Consider the following 18,616-nt stretch of genomic DNA (forward strand, 5'->3'; position numbering starts at 1 on the left):
AGATTCAGTGAAGTGATGGGGATGAAAACCTGAATGGAGCAGGTTTAAGACAGAATAGGAAAAGAAGATTTGGAGACACTGTGGTTAGACAATTCTCCCAAGGAATTTTATTGCAAAGGGAAGATGAGAAATGGAGAAATTGAGTGAAAATAAGGTTTTTAAAGGGGTGAGACATAACAGCATGTTTTCATGTTTATGGAAATAGCCCAATAGAGGAGAGAATTGTAAGAAGCAAAAGGCAATTGCTAGAGCCATGTCCTTCAGTAGATGAGAGGGAATGAAACCCAGTTCCTGAGTAGATGGATTTGCATTCGGTAGAAGAACAGCTAGTTCTATATTTCCAGGCAGGAGAGAAAAATGTATGAGTACAAATATTGCTCGTTGGGATTTTATGGTGATGGGAGTCTGTGGAATTGTCTTCTGATTGCTTTGTTTTTCAGGGGAGTAGAAATCAGGGTCATTAGGTGAGGCAGAGGAAGAGGAAGATGATGGTTTGAAGAGAAAAAATATGAGAAATAATAGTTTAGCAGAGTAGTTGAGTAAACGGACCTGAGAAATACATTTGATTTTCAGGCACCACTAAGCAAGCACTTGAAGTTTGTGGTCCTTAACTTAAACTAAGACTAGTCAAACTAGTTGTACATAACAGTTAGGTAGTAAAAGTTTAAGTATCAATAAGCCAATAATAAATGTTGAAAATAAGTGAGAGGTGTGTTCTGTGTTGTCTGAGGTGGGTTCAGGAGGTTTTCTGGAACAAAGCTTGAGTCGGTACTTGAAAGACGACTCAGATCAATGATTGGTCTTCCTAGTTGCTTCTTAGGCTTAGAGTTTATGTAGAGACCCTTCTTTATTCTATTTTGAAATAGACTGTGGAAGCAATGAAGACCATATTGGATGACCTCAGAGAGGAAGACCAGTTCTCCGTGATTGATTTCAACCAGAATGTTCGGACCTGGAAAAATGATTTAGTTTCAGCTACTAAAACACAGACTGCGGATGCAAAGAAGTATATTGAGAAAATCCAACCCAGTGGAGGTGAGTGGGTTGGCCTAAAACCCAGTGAGATACTTCCATAGGGTTCAAGTCTTGGTTGACTTAAGAAGCATTACCCCCCTCCCCCCCCCCAGTGTTTTTTGCCCTGTCTGCAATGGTCTGCCTTAAATAATATGGTTATTGGTAAATGATGATACTAACTTCGTGGTGAAAGTACAACACATAAGCCAGCTCGCACACATTTCTAACCTTCAACCTTTTTCAGAAAAGGGTTCAGTAAGTGACACTAGCCTTCTTTATTACTTGTGTGGCATAAATGTAACTGTCTTCAGAATATATCAGCAAGGCTGATTTAGGTAACTTAAATCTGATCTTTAACAAAATGACAGACTGGTGCCTTGAAAGAGATAATTCTTTCTCTAAAGGGATAGTTTACTTCAAAGTGAATATTTTACTGCACTTGGGGCACTTGACCAGGTTGAACAAAATCTGTGTCACTTGGAAAGCAGTCGAATGATTTTGGTGTTAAACAGATTATGCATAAATCATCACCAGACTGATGAACCTGAATCCAAGATGTGATTTGTGTGCGTGTGGAAAGAAAGCGTGTGTAACAGCACATTATGTTACTTTAACAGGCACAAATATCAACGAAGCACTCCTGCGGGCAATCTTTATTTTGAATGAAGCCAACAACTTGGGATTGTTGGACCCCAACTCAGTCTCTCTTATCATTTTGGTGTCTGATGGAGATCCAACCGTAGGCAAGTACCACCTCCATTTTCTCCTGACACACATTTTCATCGTTTCTCAGGAATGTGATTTGCTTAAAATGGGAACTCTTGTGACATTTGCCTGAGTTTCTAAAATATTTTAAACCCATGCATCCCAAAGGAAGTCTTCTGACCGTGAAGCACTCAGCCCCTTAAACCAGACCTCAGGGACATCAGTAGTGCTCCTGAACGCCTTGGTTTCATCTCCACCATGAGTGGAGCTTGAGTTTGAATTTTAACAGTATGTTGTGAGGATTGCTGATGGATGCTAGTGAAATGCTTTTACTTCCTCAACTTAAGTTGTGTGCAGATGATGTGCGGGAGCTGTGAATGATGAGTATTTATCCAGATCGCCCAGTGGTACCTCTGGAGGCTGCAGTCACATGTTCTCTGTTGTTCTCCACATTTCCCCAGCTGCAACTGGAGAAATGACTGCTCTCTGATAAAACTTTTAAATTAGTCATTTTTCTTATCTACGAAATGGCTTCAGCATCTCCCCACTTCTATTATCTATTTTTCTTTTTGTTAGTTTTATTTGGGTCTTTATACTGACAAACGTAAGTAATAGTGAATGCTAGATTGTGCTACATGAGTGTGTAGACAAGGACCACATCTATCCTGTGCCTGACACAGCTCAGGAGAATGAAACTGTGTGAGCTGATCATTAACAATGTGTATTAGTTCATTTCTATTGCTTATAACAAGATACCTGAAACTGGGTAATTTATAAAGAAATAAAATTTATTTCTTATAGTTTGGGAGGCAGAGAAGTCTACAGTTCAGGGAACACAACTGGGGAGGGCCTTCTTGGTGGCAACTCTGCAGAGTCCCATGGTGATTGGGGTATCACACGGCAAGAGAGTGGGCTGAACAGCAGAGAGCTAACCTTCTCACTTGCTCTCCTTATAAAGCCATCACAACCATGCTCAACCCATTCATGAGGGCACAGTCCTCAAATCAGATCACCTCCCACCTTTCAAATACCATAAGAGGATTTCTTACCTTCTTAACACTGTTAACGATGGGAGTCAAGTCTCCAATACATGAACTTTGGGGGGACACATTTAACCCCTAGCACAATGGCAGTTTTAGAAAGATAAGAGCAACCATTTCATTAATTGTGAGACTAGAAGGAACAGTTGATATGTATTTGTGGTAGATTCAATGTCTCCCCCATCAGATTAATTTTAAAATTCAAGGTTTGAATAAGTTTTTCTCAAAGGAATAAAGGAAATATGGTAAAAATTTCAGTCTGTTTCTCACCCCCATGCTTCAACATTAGTTCCTGTCCTGGAGTCAGCCAATGGTTACCAGTTTCTCGTGTATCTTTCCAGAGATAGCTCATGCATACCTGTGTCCTATACACATATTTACACATATATATGTACGTATTCATATACACGCGTACATGCATACATACATGCATGCGTGTATACAAATGCATCTCACATACACAGACATTTACCTTGGTTTTTTTCCTCTTTAAAAGTGTGACTTTAAGATTATTTGATATAAATACATAAAGACTTTCTGTGTTCTTCACAATCTATACCATAATTTAACCAACCTCCCTTATTGGTGTACATTTAAGTTGTTTCCAATATGTTGCTATTCCCAAATAATGTTGCAAAGTACCATTGCCCAAACTTCATCTTAACATGTGAGTGCATGTGTAAAAAAACTCCTACAAGTAGAGATACTGGGTCAAAGGGTAAGTGCATTTTTAATTTTGACAAAATTTGCTAAACTCCTCCCTCCCTGGATTTTGCAGAAACTTTATAACACTGCTTTCTCATTCCTTTTCTTTCTGTCATCACCCACTTCAGGCGAGCTAAAATTGTCAAATATTCAAAAAAATGTGAAGCAGAACATACAAGACAATGTGTCCTTGTTCAGTTTGGGGATGGGATTTGACGTTGACTATGATTTTTTGAAAAGACTATCCAATGAAAACCGTGGAATTGCTCAAAGGATTTATGGAAACCAGGACACAGCTTCCCAGCTTAAGGTGACATTTTCTTCTGTTCTTCCCCCCCCCACCTCGAAATCATCCAACTACGCTTCTCTGATGCCTAAAAGAAGACAGCTGAATTTAACTCAAAACTGTCATTATTTCAGCCATATTCAGCCTCAAGGACCAAAGTGTTCAATTCCTTTGTCACACATCCCCCATCACCCCTCGTCTTTCTGCACTACAGTGAGATGTGAGTCAGTAAGGTGATGGGTACACACTTCCCTACGCCCTGAACAAAAAAGTCTTTGGTGGCACCATCTGGTCACCTTGGGGCTTTCCAGTCCCCTGAGCAGTTGGTCTCCTTACCATCATGGACACCTGTTTTCCCTTTAAAGTGCATTGGCATCTCGGATATCAATGTTTTATAATGTAAGAGAGATCACACTGTGGCCCGTACATTTCCTTAAATATAAAAGATACAAATTACTTGTTTATGTTGACTAAATGGGCAAGAAAAAGATGTAGGAAAAGAACATACCTCCCCCCACCCTCTGTCAGTGTCGGGCATTATCTTCAGACTTGGGGACGGGTGAAGGATAAGGTTCTGTCCTGTATCATCAACCCAGCCAACTTTCATGATTGAGTGTCCATGAGTTTTTCATGCTGATCATAACAGAAAGAAAAAAAAAATGCTGGCGTCTTAAATGACGGCTCATGTTCTTAATAAGTCTTTGCCTCAGTTTTTTTCATCTGATAATTACGAGCATTTTCCCTTGTCCCGGAGATACTGTGGGAATAAATTGAGAGGTACCTTCTAAGCATTTGAAGAATCTCAGAAAAAAAAATGCTTTAGACCTACAAAGTGGTGTGAAAATAATGCTTTCTCTCTCTCTCCTTCTTTTTTTATGAATTGTAGAAATTCTACAACCAGGTCTCTACACCATTGCTCCGGAATGTTCAGTTCAACTATCCCCATTCGTCAGTAACAGATGTCACTCAGAACAGTTTCCATAATTATTTTGGAGGCTCGGAGATTGTGGTGGCAGGAAAATTTGACCCCGATAAGTTGGAGAAAATCCAGAGCATTATCACCGCCACTTCGGTACTTCTGTTTATCTGCTTATTCTAAAAACACTAATTGGTCCCCTGGATGCAGTCCACCTTCTATGTCAACAGGCTAAGACTCTGCATTCCCGGAATTATGTGCATAGAATGAAAGCAATAGGTGAAGGAGAGGACATCCCTTCCATCTTCCCAACTATTCTGTAAATTCTTACCTTTCCCCCCAATCCCCATCCCAACCTCCAGAGAAATGCACTTACTTGCTCAACAGAAGCTGTCTTCCATTCCTTTTGTATTCCCCTTAAAGTGCACGGTTCTCTGCTTCACTCACAGGGGGTACTAAAAACAGGAATGGATGAACTATAATTCTGCTCCCCCGACCCGCTGTGCCTTTCAACTGAACCTTCTGTCGTCTAGGCCAACACCGAGTTAGTCTTGGAAACGCTGGCCCAGATGGACGACTTGGAGGATTTTCTATCAAAAGACAAGCATGCAGATCCTGATTTCACCAAGAAATTGTGGGCATATCTAACAATCAACCAACTGCTAGCTGAGCGGTAAGAAGAGGAGAGTATATACACCACAGGGATTTGCAAAAGTGAGATGTTGACCTTGAATATTTGAGGAACATACAAAAAGAGTTTGGAACCCAGAAAGGCAGAAAATTAATACGGGTTTGGATTATCAACTTCCACTGGTTCTGAACACTTTAGCTAAAGCTGGGTTCACTCTTTTTTCTTTTTCATTGAGGTATAACCTATGGTCAGTGTGTGAAGTACATTAATTTTAAGTGCACAGTTTAATGAATTTTTACATATATCACCCGTGCAATCACCACCCAGATCCAGATGTAGAACCACTGGGGGTTTCCTCGTTCTCCTTCCCACTCAGCACCACCCCCACCCCCGGTGGGAGCCGCTGTTCTGACGTCTGTCGACATCCATTAGTTTTGCCTGTTACTAAATTTCATATAATCGTGCAGTGTGTATTCTTCTGTACCTGGCTTGCTTCACTCAATAGGACATCTGTGAGAGTCATCCAGGTGGCTGAACCCTCACCTATGCCCTCCTGCGGCTGCTCAGCCGAGCTGTGTCTCACTCTCCAACACAGAAACTGTATCGCTAGAGGGATGTGTGGTTCATTGACCGCCTGCATCAGAATTACACAGGGGTTGATAAAAATGACCACTGCCAAGCCCCACTCCACCTATTAGATCAGATTCTCAGGAAGATGGAACAGGGTCATCTGAGCTAGGGTGGGAAGATGAAATACAGTTGTGTAACTGGATTCTCGGAGAAAATCCCTGCTTTCAATAAGATTATGCTGTGGCTTTGAATTAAGTGAGAAATATTCCTGCCCCTTTGACAGCACACTGGATGTATTTAAAGGCATAGAGCAAATTGCTTCAGAAGTTAAATATTGACTTTAAAAAAAAAAATCCCTGTAAAAAGACAAGCGATTGCCAGGGGTTGGAGCTGGGGGGGGAGATGACTAGGTGGAGCACAAAGGATTTTTTGGGCAGTGAAACTACTCTGTATGATACTACAATGTTGGATAAATGCCATCCTGCATTTGTCCAAACCCATAGAATGTACAACACCCAGAGTGAGCCCTAATGCAAACTGTGGAGTTTGGGTGATATCAATGTGTCAGCGAACATTCACTGGTTGTATCAAATGCACCACTCTGGCAGGGGGTGTTGATAGTGGGGGAGGCTGTGCATGCGTGGGGGCAGGGGGTATATGGGAAATCTTGGTACCTTCTGGTCAATTTCACTATGAACCTAAAACTGTTATAAAAAAATAGTATCTTTAAAAAAAATCCCTTGGCACTGCATAGCTAGATAAAATGCTAAACTTCATGAAGCCAGTTCTGTTTCCTTCTTACCTTGTCTGCCTGCCCCCCGCCACCCCAGGTCCTGGTTGGACACCAGGAGTAAGGTGGGGGGAGGGGCTTGCAGGACTGGAGTTCATCCTTATATATACAGTGATGTCCTATAACATCTCTATTTCCTGAATACAGAAGCCTAGCTCCTACCGCTGCCGCCAAAAAGAAAATCACAAGATCAATCCTGCAGATGTCTCTAGATCATCACATCGTGACCCCACTCACTGCGATGGTGATTGAGAACAGTGCGGGGGATGAGCGCATGCTGGCCGACTCCCCGCCACCTGACCAATCCTGCTGTTCAGGTCAGTGTTTCCACCTGGTGGAGAAGTATCACAGGGCTCCTGTCCTGTCCTGCATCAAAGTCACAGTGCATCTGCCCTGCCCCTGCAACCCATTTCCTGCCCCCAGCCCTATGTCCCTCCTGCCCAGCTCCTCCTGTCAACTTGCTTTGAGGATGGTTTATTGCTGTGATCTCTAGACAGTTTTGCTCACATTTAAAACTTTTCATCTTGCTTAAATAGTTTCAACTAATATATTTCTGGCGTACTGTAAATATTGACCTTTTACGATAAAATTGTTATATCATTGTTTTAAATAATGTATCCAATGAAATAGAAAACCTAATTTGATACTCACCATCATCCATATAGAAAAAAAATACATCAACAAATTCTGTTTTAATTATTGGAAATTTTATATTGTTCTTATTTTCTAGTTGAACTTGTATTTCCATTCCACTTTCGTAAAAGAACCATATCCTAATGTAATACATTTTTATGCATGTAAGTCTTTTATTGATCACCTATTTTCCTACAAGAAAAATATGTTTGCTTATTTTGTTAAAAAGTTTTTTGCTTATGTTTGTTTAAATTTCAAATTTAAACATTGTGACCGTAGGTTCTGAGTGTTCAAAATTTTCTTCTGGATTGAGTTTTATTAAAATTACCATTAGTAGGGCCAGCCCCGTGGCTTACTCGGGAGAGTGCAGCGCTGGTAGCGCCAAGGCCGCGGGTTCGGATCCTATGTAGGGATGGCCGGTGCGCTCACTGGCTGAGCGTGGTGCAGACAACACCAAGCTGAGGGTTGCAATCCCCTTAACGGTCAAAAAAAAAAAATTACCATTAGTGGACAATTGATCAAAATAAATACATTATACATTTTCATATACATAAGAAGTAAAATTTGAGTGGAAATAATCTCTTAATGAGAAAAATGTCGCTGAGTGTTTTTTCATGAATCCATGGGTAAATATTATTTAAGGATAGACTGAAAGAGACAGGATTCAGCATCGAATCTACTTTTTAAAAAATTGTTATAGGCATAAGTCCTGATAAACCTGTACCTGATAACTTGCTGGCACAGATAATTAGATCTAGTTGAATCTAACATTCAAAAATGTTTGATAATCTATCAGCAGACAACTCAAGCCCTTCTCCAATTTTGTTGAAAGAAAAGAATTGGAAACCATGTGACTTGCAAGGAGATTTTGGTTTTAGGTTTCTGGGGGATGCTGGTGAGGGGAGGCATGCCTTCTGTTTGTAAACTAGGAGAGAGGGGTTTTCTTAGGAAAGAGTATATATTGAAGCTGAAAATCTAGAAATTACCTTAAAAACTGTCCATGTTCTCTGTATCCTGTAGAAAGTTTCTAGATACGACCAAGGGCAAAAGACCTCTGTTTATTAGACTCCCCTTCCTCTCTTTCATAGGGACTGGACCAATCAATACACATTCTCGGGATTCATCTGCATACACTGGAGGGATCATTTTCAGCATTTTTTAATTTCGTTCAAGTGCAATGCCAAGTTTACCGCACTGGTCCAGGGTTCAAGAAATTCTGGCCTCTGAGTTCCCAGTCACAATAGCCTGGAGTCTCAAAGCTAAATTGATCTAGGGAGAAACTGACCTTGGGAAGCTGGCATATGTTTCTCAAAGAGAGATTGACCAAATATCAGAAAGCAAAATAAACATTTTTTGTAGTGCAACATTTCTCTCCCAGTAGGGGAACCTCTTTGGGAAACTAAATTGCTCAGCTTGTTGTTTGGTGAGTGACAGACCCCAGAAGATGCCCACAGTAACTAGGACTTCTGAACATCATCTCCCGACCTATGCTGAAGGCATGGGCCCTTACCCAGCCCTGCAGAACGGATTCTCACACTGCGCCCCTTGTTCAGGTTCCGGACTCCTGAGAGAACCATAGTGCAGCAGCCCCACCTCCACCCCCACCCCCACCAGCAGGATGCAGAGGGAGCCAGAGAGAGAACTCTAGAATAAAAATAGGGTGAGAAAACCTTAGCTGAGTACCCCTGAAGGCTGCATAAAACAGTTTCTTAACATTGTAAGCAATTTCCATGCAGAAGTAAACCTGGAAACTAATGGATGCAGGTTTTTCTACACAGGTGCCCTGTATTATGGCAGCAAAGTTGCTCCAGGTTCCATCCCATCCTGGGCCAACCCTTCACCAGCGCCAGTGGTGCCAATGCGTGCAGAAGGAGCCCAGGTGCTGGAGTCCACACCCCCTCCACATGTGATGAGAGGTAAAGAGCTTCCACATTGCTCCGCATCTCATTGCTCAACCACTTGTAATACTTGGAACACTGTGTACATTAACACAGTCACTGTGTCCTGGTAAACTAGGTGACTCCTATAGGCATCCTTGCCTTCCGTTGAAAGAAGATCACTCCATGCATTAGTCTGCTGGAGCTGCTATAACAAAATTACACAGAACGGGTGGCTTAAACAGCAGACATTTATTCCTCATAGTTCTGGAGCCTGGAAGTCCAAGATCAAGGTGCCAACAGGGTAGGTTTCATTCTGAGGCCTCTTGGTTTGGGTTGTAGGCAGCTATCATCTTACCGGGTGCTCACATGGCCTCTTCCTTGTGGGCACACCGGGAGAGAGAGAGAGATAAAGAGCTCTCTGGTGTTTCTTCTTATGAGGATACTGATCTCATCATGAGATCCTCATTTTCACAACCTCATCTAAACCTACTGACCTCCCAAAGGCCCCATCTTCCAAATACCGTCACACCAAGCTACGAATTTTGGAGGGACAATTCAGTCCATAGCTCTCTGTTTCCAACTGTAGGAGGTTAATTCTGTGGAATGCAAGAAATGCTTCTCCCATGAGAGAGGGCCAAGGTCCTCATGTGAGAGGGGTGTCAGTGGAAAGAACATTCTCTTTGGAGCTCACACCATCTGTATGAACTTGAGCAAGTTCCTTAATGTGTCTGCTCTTCATGTACTTCGAATTGAAAATAGGCATAATGATACTTAGATACATATTGACAGCTAGGTTGTTGATTAAATGTGAAACTATTTCTAAAGAGATAGCACGTAATAGTCACTCAGTAAATGGACGTTAGTATTAGAGATTAGGAGCTACATATACATTTTACGATCAAAAATGCTTTCGTGTTGTTTCCTGTATAACTACGTATATTATTTTTTTGTTTGTTTGTTTTTAATAGTGTATTTTAAAAATCCCAGTTTAACTCAGTCTTAAAAAATCCTTTCTGTGAATGATTTCAGGGGGAGGTAGCAGCCGTGGTCATCTGAAAGCCAGGAAATCGTATTTGTTTGTGAGAGTTTTGGTGGGCGGGGCTTCCTTGTGCGATTGCAGATTTCTTTGTCCTCTGTTGTCAATTTCTTTGCCCTCCAGTTGTCAGCCTCTCTGCGTCTTGCCCTTCAACCAGAGAAGCCACCTAGGAATGGGAGAGTGTCTCTTCTCCCAATCCCAGCTTCTCATATTTCTACCTTCACCCAAAGAGATCACAGCAGCTAGCTAGCCCCATGGAGAAAGCCTGCACACTTTTCTTTTCTTTTTACCTAGAAAGGAGTAAGTTTCAACATTCAAAGACAGAGCATAAGGTCCGAAATCCCAGCTTAATTAACTTAGGAATTTTGAAATTTAAATAGAAGGGTAGCTCCTGTTGTTCCTACAAATGCACAGCTTTCTTGACTGCCTAGAACGTAGACTTTTCTATCAAGAAATCCTCAGAGTTGATTTCTCAAGATTGAATACCTACCACCCACCAAACATCATAACAGGAAAAACTTAGCAAGGACTTTGAATGGATATTTTAAGTGATTTCATCTCACGCCTATGGCTTATCTCTAAAATTATTAAGTGTGGGCCAAGAGTAACTTGCTTCTTCACTCTTTTATTGGTGGCAATGCTTCGCCCAATCACTCAACTCTCCTACCCCAGCACCCTGGGCTGTGGAGCTTAGTGAGGGACTGGGCATTTAACTTTTAGTTAAATGTGGCAACCTCATAAAGCTGCACATGTGGGTAGGGAGTCTATGTGGAAGATTGCTGTGCTGGCACAATAGCTGCTTATACTACACCCCTCCAATGGGCCACTTCTAAGAGCAAGAGACTGCTGCAATGGGCTGGCCAGTTGGCTCAGGTGGTTAGAGCATGGCAGTGATAACACCAAGGTCTGGGATTCGATCTCTGTACTGGCCAGCCACCAAAAAAAAAAAAAAAGACTACTGCAATGACCAGTGAGTGAGCCACTTAAAACTGTTACTTTGCAAAATAGAGCTTTTGTAAAAAAAGTCCAGATAAAGTTAATTTATTTTTAAAGATTCTTCCCAGTAAGAATGTAGTGCTTGTTCCATGTCTCTGTGGTATGATGCAGCGAAAAGAAGTGGGCCTTGAGAGTCTGACCGTCCTGGGGTCAAAGTATGCCCACATGGCCTTGGGCCATATGCTGAAACCTGTCTAGGTCTCAGCTAGCTCACCTATAAAATGGGGATGATGATATCTACCCTGCAGGGTGGTTCTAAGGTAAGTCCCTCATACCTAGTTGTATTAGTCCATTTCTGTTGTTGCTTATAATAGAATATCTGAAACTGGGTATTTTATAAAGAAACAAAATCTATTTCTTGTAGTTTCAGAGGCTTGAAGTCCAGAGGGAGTGTCTGGTGAGGGTCTTCTTTCTGGTGGGACCTCTACAGAGTCCCATGGTGACCAGGTGTCACATAGTGAGAATGGCCTGAGCAAGAGAGAGCTAACTTGCTCACTTACTGTCCTTACAAAGCCATCAGAACCATGCCCATTACTCCATGAATGGATTAACCCATTCATGAAGGCACAGTCCTCACAATCTAATCATCTCTTACAGGCCCCACCTTTCAAATACCATAGATGGATTTCCTACCCTCTTAACACTGTTAAAGTGGGGGTCAAGTTTCCAGTGCATGAACTTTTGGGGGACACATTTAACCCATAGCTCAATAAACTCTGCATAGTGTTATGGCCATAAACCTCAGGTCCTTAGGAATCTATGAAGTTAGTCATGGGGATCCTCAACCTATTTTCAACCTAATAAAAATTTAAGGCTGCACAAACTAATTTAAACACAATATTTCATTTCTAGAATTATATCAACTCAATATGGCAGCACTGATTCATTGTTGCTTATCAGAAGTTCAGACTCGAAGGATTTTGGTTAATTAAAATGGCAAAACCAATCATTATCTTTAATAAAAGCAATTTTCATAAAACAACGTACCTCAAAACATCATACTTGTGTAGAGGAAGGAAGAGGATATCATAATATAATGACCTTTTAAATTTTAAAAAAAAGTCGAGAGCTTTTGTTCTGTGTTTTAACAATGCCCTCTAGTGCTCGGCTCCAACAAAAATTGATCAACCAAGTTTTTTTCTGAGTACATAGCATGAGGTTCATGATGGGAGGGATGGAAAGAAGCACAAGGTTTTGTTCCTGTCCTGAATTAGTTTATCCTCACATTCAAGTTCCAGAACACACACTTGAAAATGAACGAGTTGAAGGCAGCACAGCAGAGTGGTTCAAGCTGTCTGCCCACAGTGGACTTGCCAGCAAACAGCTTGAGTTTAAATCATTGCTCTGCCACTTACTAACTCTGTGACATGACCCCGGGCAAGTTCTCTCTCTGAGGATATGGTGAGAATGAGTTGAGTTTATGTTTGCAAGGAGCTTTGAGATATCTCAAAGACAGTAAACTCTCCATGGCCGACTCTTCCAGTTTTATTCTGGAAAACACAACCACTGCTGTTCTCTTCAACTCAAACCTTCCTCTTCAATCCCTTCAGTTACCGAGGCTGGAAACTGGCAGCACTAAGCCGAAGCTCTCCACCCAGTTAGAATAGTGTGGATTCTACTGAAATATCTCTTGAGTTTTCCTTCTCTTGCCAATTCCATTCATTATCCCTGTTCTTAAATTTAACATTCCTTGCCTGGATTACTGCTTTAGCCACTAAATGATCTTCCTGTGTCTACTCTCCAATACTTTATTTATATTGCCACCAATAATTCCCTAAAATCAAGGTTAAATCATATCACATTTATTTTCAAAAACCTTTAATAGCTGCCCAACAGAATAAAGGTCCATTCTTTAGTGTTGCAGGGTCTTTATGGTCTACATTTTTAGTCTTATCTTTTCTTCTGCATTCTTCAGGATACCATCCTCTGGACCCACTGAGTTACTTTCTAAACAAATCATGAACTGTTCTTCCTCCGTACCTTTCTCGGTCTGTCCACTCGAATAAAATGTCTCTCTCCTTTGCCTTCCCCTCTTCTCCTCCTGACTTCAAAATTTAGCTTAAAAACCAACTCCTTCATCCGCCTTGCTCATTTTGCCCAGGGGAGCTAACTGTGCCTTCATCTTCAAGCTCCCAGTGCTGTGCTTGGGCCGTTATTGTACCACGTACTTCATTCTATCTTCTGTCAGTGGTATGTCCTCCTTCGTCACATCACTGCTTTCTTGAAGGCACAGACCACGTCTCACTTATAGCTGCACCAAATATTGCCTAACTGAGTGTGTTGCATATATGTTTGTTTTTTTCTCCTTCACCAAATATTTGTTGAATGTTTAAACAGGGGGAAAAAAAGACCAGGTGTATTAGTCAGAGTTCTCCAGAGAGACAGAATCAATAGGATATGTTATAATTATATGAGAGGGATTTATTAGGGGAATTAGCTCACGTGGCTATGAAGAAAAGTCCCATAATAGGCCGTCTATAAACTGGATGCCGGTAGCGTGGCTCAGTCCAAGTCCAAAGGCCTCAGAACCAGGGAAGCTGATGGTGCCCTTGGTGTAAGTTCTGGAACCCAAAAGCTGAAGAGTCTCAAGCACTGATGTCCACGGACAGGAGAGAAGAGTGTATCCCAGCTCCAGTGGATCGAGAGAGAAAACTTCACTTCTTTCCTCTGTGTTTTGTTCTCTCTGGACCCCCAGTGGATTGGATGGTTCCCACCCACACTGAGGGTGGGTCTTTCACACCCAGGCCACTCAGACTCTCATATTAATCCCTGCTGGAAACACCCTCATGGACACACCTGAAAAGATTGCTTTACCAGGTTTCAAAGCATTCCTTCATCTAACCAAGTTGACATCTAGAATTAACCTTCACACCAGGAAAGATCAGCCAGGTTAACCAGGTCTGATAACAAAGGAGTATTTTCTTAGGAGTAGCTTGATTCTTCCTTGCTCTTGGAATTGATTAACATTATTTTGTATGTCAACAATAATATTATGTCTCCTTTATTTTTCTGCACTGTATATAGTTCCTTTAAAAAATATATCTATCTTCACACATGTACATAAACATATATATGTATGTATTTCTTACATATATGGGTGTGTTTCTTAATATATAGATGTGTATGTATATGTCTTAATATATACATATATATGAATGTGTTTATGTTTCTTGATATATATGGGTGTGTGTGTCTTATCTATATAGGTGTGTGTTTCCTAGCAGCTAGCCTAGTACAAGGACAAGAGCTACAGAATAAATATCTCCTATATTTGTGAAATGCCATAAAGCTCTGGGGGAGGCCCCACGACGAAGGAAGAGATGGGCTTTGAACCCCAGAATTGGTGTTTAAACCAGCACCTGGCATATAGCAGGAGCACAATAAACATTTGTTCTGGTTAAATTGAAGGTGTTCAGGAGCAAAATACTGTTCAAAATTACCTTCCTTTTTATGAGTTTGTTCATTTTCATTTTCTTTGTATGTTTTCCAGTTGAAAATGACCCACATTTTATCATTTATCTACCAAAAAGCCAAAAGAATATTTGTTTCAATATTGACTCAGAACCTGGAAAAATCCTCAACCTGGTTTCTGACCCAGAATCAGGTAAAATTAAAAGAAATTATATTTGAATTAGACAATTAGATAATCATCATGCTTTCCTGTCACTACCTGGGATTTCTTTCTCTCTCACCTGAACCATTATAGTTCAAAATGCATACTCTGAGTATGAACTGGCAGATCTTATTGTGATACAATTATTTTAAACTATAATATGTATTAGTTATAATATATAAAATGAGAATTATAAAGGAAAAAATTTATGTAAATCATGAAGCAAAATAATAATAATTTTCCTGTATTGTCAAGTTTTATAAATTTAAATTATGATACTCACACATGCAAAAAAAATGTCACACACGAAACTTTTTTTCTGTAGGGATTTTAGTCAATGGTCAGCTCATTGGAGCCAAGAAGCCCAAGAATGGAAAACTAAGCACCTATTTTGGAAAATTGGGATTTTATTTCCAAAACGAAGATATGAAGATAGAAATCAGCACCGAGACCATCACCCTCAGCCGGGGTTCTCGCACATCTGTCTTGTCCTGGTCTGACACAGCCTACCTGGTTAATCAGAGGCAAGTATGATTGCACCTGCATTCCAGCCTGTCCTTGACACATGACTGCAGAAATAAATCTAGACATCAGAGACATCACATAGAACTTAAAATTGTGACTTTAAGTATAAGGAAGTCGAGATTCAGAAAAATTGTTCTTACCCACTACCCTGTTCCTGGCAACAGGGACTGTGATTTTTGGTCACCATTGTGTCTCAGTGCCTAGCCTAGTGCATGGCATACAGTAAGTACTCAGTGTTGTCTTGGATCTGTGAACGAATCCATCAACTGAAATCCATAGCTGACTCTATGTCAGAGAGTGCTCCACACACTGTGGTGTGTCCTATGTGTGGTATCTTCCCAATTCGTTATCTAGTCATTGATTGTATATCTACAAACATGTAAATGGGCAGAATTTTAGAGTGGGGAGTTAAGACAACAACATTCCACAGCAAAAACGTTGTAAAGTTCTTAGAGAGCTAGTGGAATTGTACTGGGAGGAACGGAGAGTTCGTGTTAGGAGTGAGAAATATGACTTTGTGAAAAAGTCTGTTCTGGAATCATCGAATTGCATTTTGACTTTCACGCTAGGGTGCTTGTCTCTGTGAAGAAAGAAAAAATGGTGACTATCACCCTGGATAAAGAGATGTCCTTTTCTGTTCTACTTCATCGTGTTTGGAAGAAGCATCCGATCAATGTGGACTTTCTGGGGATCTACATTCCCCCCACGAACAAGTTTTCACCTAATGCTCATGGACTAATAGGTAAGTGCCAGTTGGCCATCTGGCACACGAGGGAGCCCTCTCGGTCTTTAGTAACTTTGACTGATGGCCGTTAGAAGTTGGGACAGTGGGAGGTGTGGACTTAAGGGCACAGAGGACCAACACAGCAGTGGAGGGGACTCAGGAATGCGACAGTCAGGACCACCTGCCATCCCACACAGGGAGTTCCAGGGCCAGAACCTCAGCATCACAAATTGCACAAGTTAAGAGAAGGGACAGATAAATTTTAAGTTTTATGCTGAAGATTTTTTCTAACTGAAGAGAGGTGACCTGCTTTAGGAAGTCTTTGATAACAAGCAGAGCATCCTGGACATGACAACACGAACCTTGTCCTGTGACTTGAGCTACGTCACCCCCTGCCATCAGGGTGGTCAACTTATTTATGGCCCAGTCGATCAACCTCATGTACAAAGCGACCACAGGGAGATCTGCTGTCAGGAAGGACCCCTCCCTCCCTCACTGTTCCTTTTCCCTCTCCTCACGTCTTTCTACCCTAGAAATTCTGAAGGGAGGACCAAAACGCTGCGTGGACCCAATGACTAGCCTGTCTTTTTACCTAACCTTGGACTCCACGTAAATAAATGTCTGGGCTTTGTTTCACTAGGCCAGTTCATGCATGAGCCAGAAATACATATCTTCAATGAGAGACCAGGAAAGGACCCCAAGAAGCCAGAGGCGAGCATGGAAGTGAAAGGACAGAAGTTGACTGTTACCAGGTAGGTCTCGGATGCTTAAAACAGTAACCAAAGGGCCCCTGTTAGGACTGGACTTACTCAGAGAAACAGAAGAGTAAGAAAAGCTGTTTTAAGCACCACCTCTGTCAAATTAAATAATTCATCAGGAATAGACACATATGCATTTGCAAATAAGGACACACCTCTGATAGCTCATCGGAAATGCAAATAACTACTACATATATATGTTGTAAAATGCCAAGATTCATTAATCTATTGTTCTCATCTTCATACATTAGAAGCCCTAAGGTCACAGGTCAGGTAACTGAAAAAGTTGACCAAAGGAGAGAATCACAAAAATACCTATGTAGCTCCATAGTGCTAGAGAATGAATGTGTATTTTTCATAAAGCTAAAGCTTTCTTTTTGAGTATGGATCTACTGAATGCTTTTTTGGTAGCTTTTCTTACACAAACCATATCCATATGCTTCATTTTAAGTGAGCACTTAGAACTTGTAAAGCATTCTGAGTATAAAATTCTTATAAAACTTTATCTTTTCTCAGTCTTTTACAGTTGCCTCACCCATGCCTAATTTGATATCATTTTAAAGCATTTTTTACCTTTTAGAGTTTTTACGAAGCAGCCAACTTTGCCTTATTAGAAATGATGCTTTTTGCACACAGATGTCATTTGATCAACTATATGCTGATAAAAAATAAATTAATAAAAATAAACAAAAAAATGTCATTGGCTTCCACATAATTAAACCATAACATTACAATAATAATTAAATCATAAAATGACAATAATAAGCACCACCACAAAAATAGATTTGTGAACTAAAATAATGGATTCTTAGTGAGTACACTACTTAGCTGGCGTCAGTTTACTAGATAGAGGGCAAAGTGACCACTGCATCAGTGAGCATGATTTATAGAATTGCGAGTACCAGTTAATAACCGTAATAAGAAGTGATATGAGTTTGACAGAAGAGCCTCTACTGAACTCTAATGACAAAAGATAGATGTTGTGCCTCAGTTTATCCACTGTGAGCTTCTAGTGACACACAAGTGAAACCGAGCTGACCTGTGGGCTATGCACAATTATACGAGGGGACTTCAAAAAGTTCATGGAAAATTTCATATTATCTTTCAATTCTATTTTTCTACAAACTTTTTGAAGTCTCCTAGTATACTTTTAAGGCTCATTAATGGCCATGTGCCATTTACCTTTTCAAATCATCAGCTTCTTTGTCCTTCAAGTGGAGGACGTGAATTTGCTCAAAAACAGCTGGCCTCGCACTTAAATAAAAGTCACCCATAAAGTGAAGGTAAGAGGTGCCTCAGGTTCATTCTTGAGGTAACATGAGTTTAACCTACACCACTTTGCAGTTTTACTCCTGCCTCCATTTGGACTAATTTGCTGCTCCTTATCTTGCTGGAAAAGTCTACATGGATCAACCTCTATAAGGTTATTCAAAAGCGCTAAGATCACACTGCCCACTCCCTGTTAAAACCAAACCCCAGCCTCTGTCGTTTCATATGACTTGGGAAGCAGAGATGAGTAGGGGGTGGGCAGATATGGTGACAGAAGGGATGCAAAGAACAGTGGAGGAGAAAGGGTGTCTTGTTTCCAGATGCCCAGCCAGTGCACCTTGGTCCGTTCCCTAACTGTCCACGTTGTCTGCTTGCAGAGGCTTACAGAAAGACTACAGAACAGATATCGTGTTCGGAGCAGATGTTCCCTGCTGGTTTGTGCACAACAGCGGAAAAGGTTTCATCGATGGCCACTACAAGGATTACTTGGTGCCTCAGCTCTACAGCGTTCTCAAAAGGCCTTAA

The 18,616-nt window shown here is 41.0% G+C and overlaps 1 protein-coding gene across 1 annotated transcript in view; it reads left to right on the forward strand.

Moving 5' to 3' along the window:
- The window catches only part of ITIH2 (inter-alpha-trypsin inhibitor heavy chain 2), a 37,732-nt gene extending 19,116 nt beyond the window's left edge, over window positions 1-18,616 (forward strand). Inside the window, exons 10-21 of the mRNA XM_063100735.1 lie at window positions 867-1,035; window positions 1,632-1,757; window positions 3,593-3,774; window positions 4,637-4,822; window positions 5,200-5,339; window positions 6,805-6,974; window positions 9,069-9,206; window positions 14,693-14,806; window positions 15,141-15,339; window positions 15,910-16,082; window positions 16,705-16,816; window positions 18,469-18,616. Of these exons, the coding sequence (XP_062956805.1) occupies window positions 867-1,035; window positions 1,632-1,757; window positions 3,593-3,774; window positions 4,637-4,822; window positions 5,200-5,339; window positions 6,805-6,974; window positions 9,069-9,206; window positions 14,693-14,806; window positions 15,141-15,339; window positions 15,910-16,082; window positions 16,705-16,816; window positions 18,469-18,616 (1,857 nt within the window). The remainder of the gene's footprint in view (window positions 1-866; window positions 1,036-1,631; window positions 1,758-3,592; window positions 3,775-4,636; window positions 4,823-5,199; window positions 5,340-6,804; window positions 6,975-9,068; window positions 9,207-14,692; window positions 14,807-15,140; window positions 15,340-15,909; window positions 16,083-16,704; window positions 16,817-18,468) is intronic.

Source organism: Cynocephalus volans, chromosome 6 (assembly GCF_027409185.1).
Source record: "Cynocephalus volans isolate mCynVol1 chromosome 6, mCynVol1.pri, whole genome shotgun sequence".
NCBI lineage: Eukaryota > Metazoa > Chordata > Mammalia > Dermoptera > Cynocephalidae > Cynocephalus > Cynocephalus volans.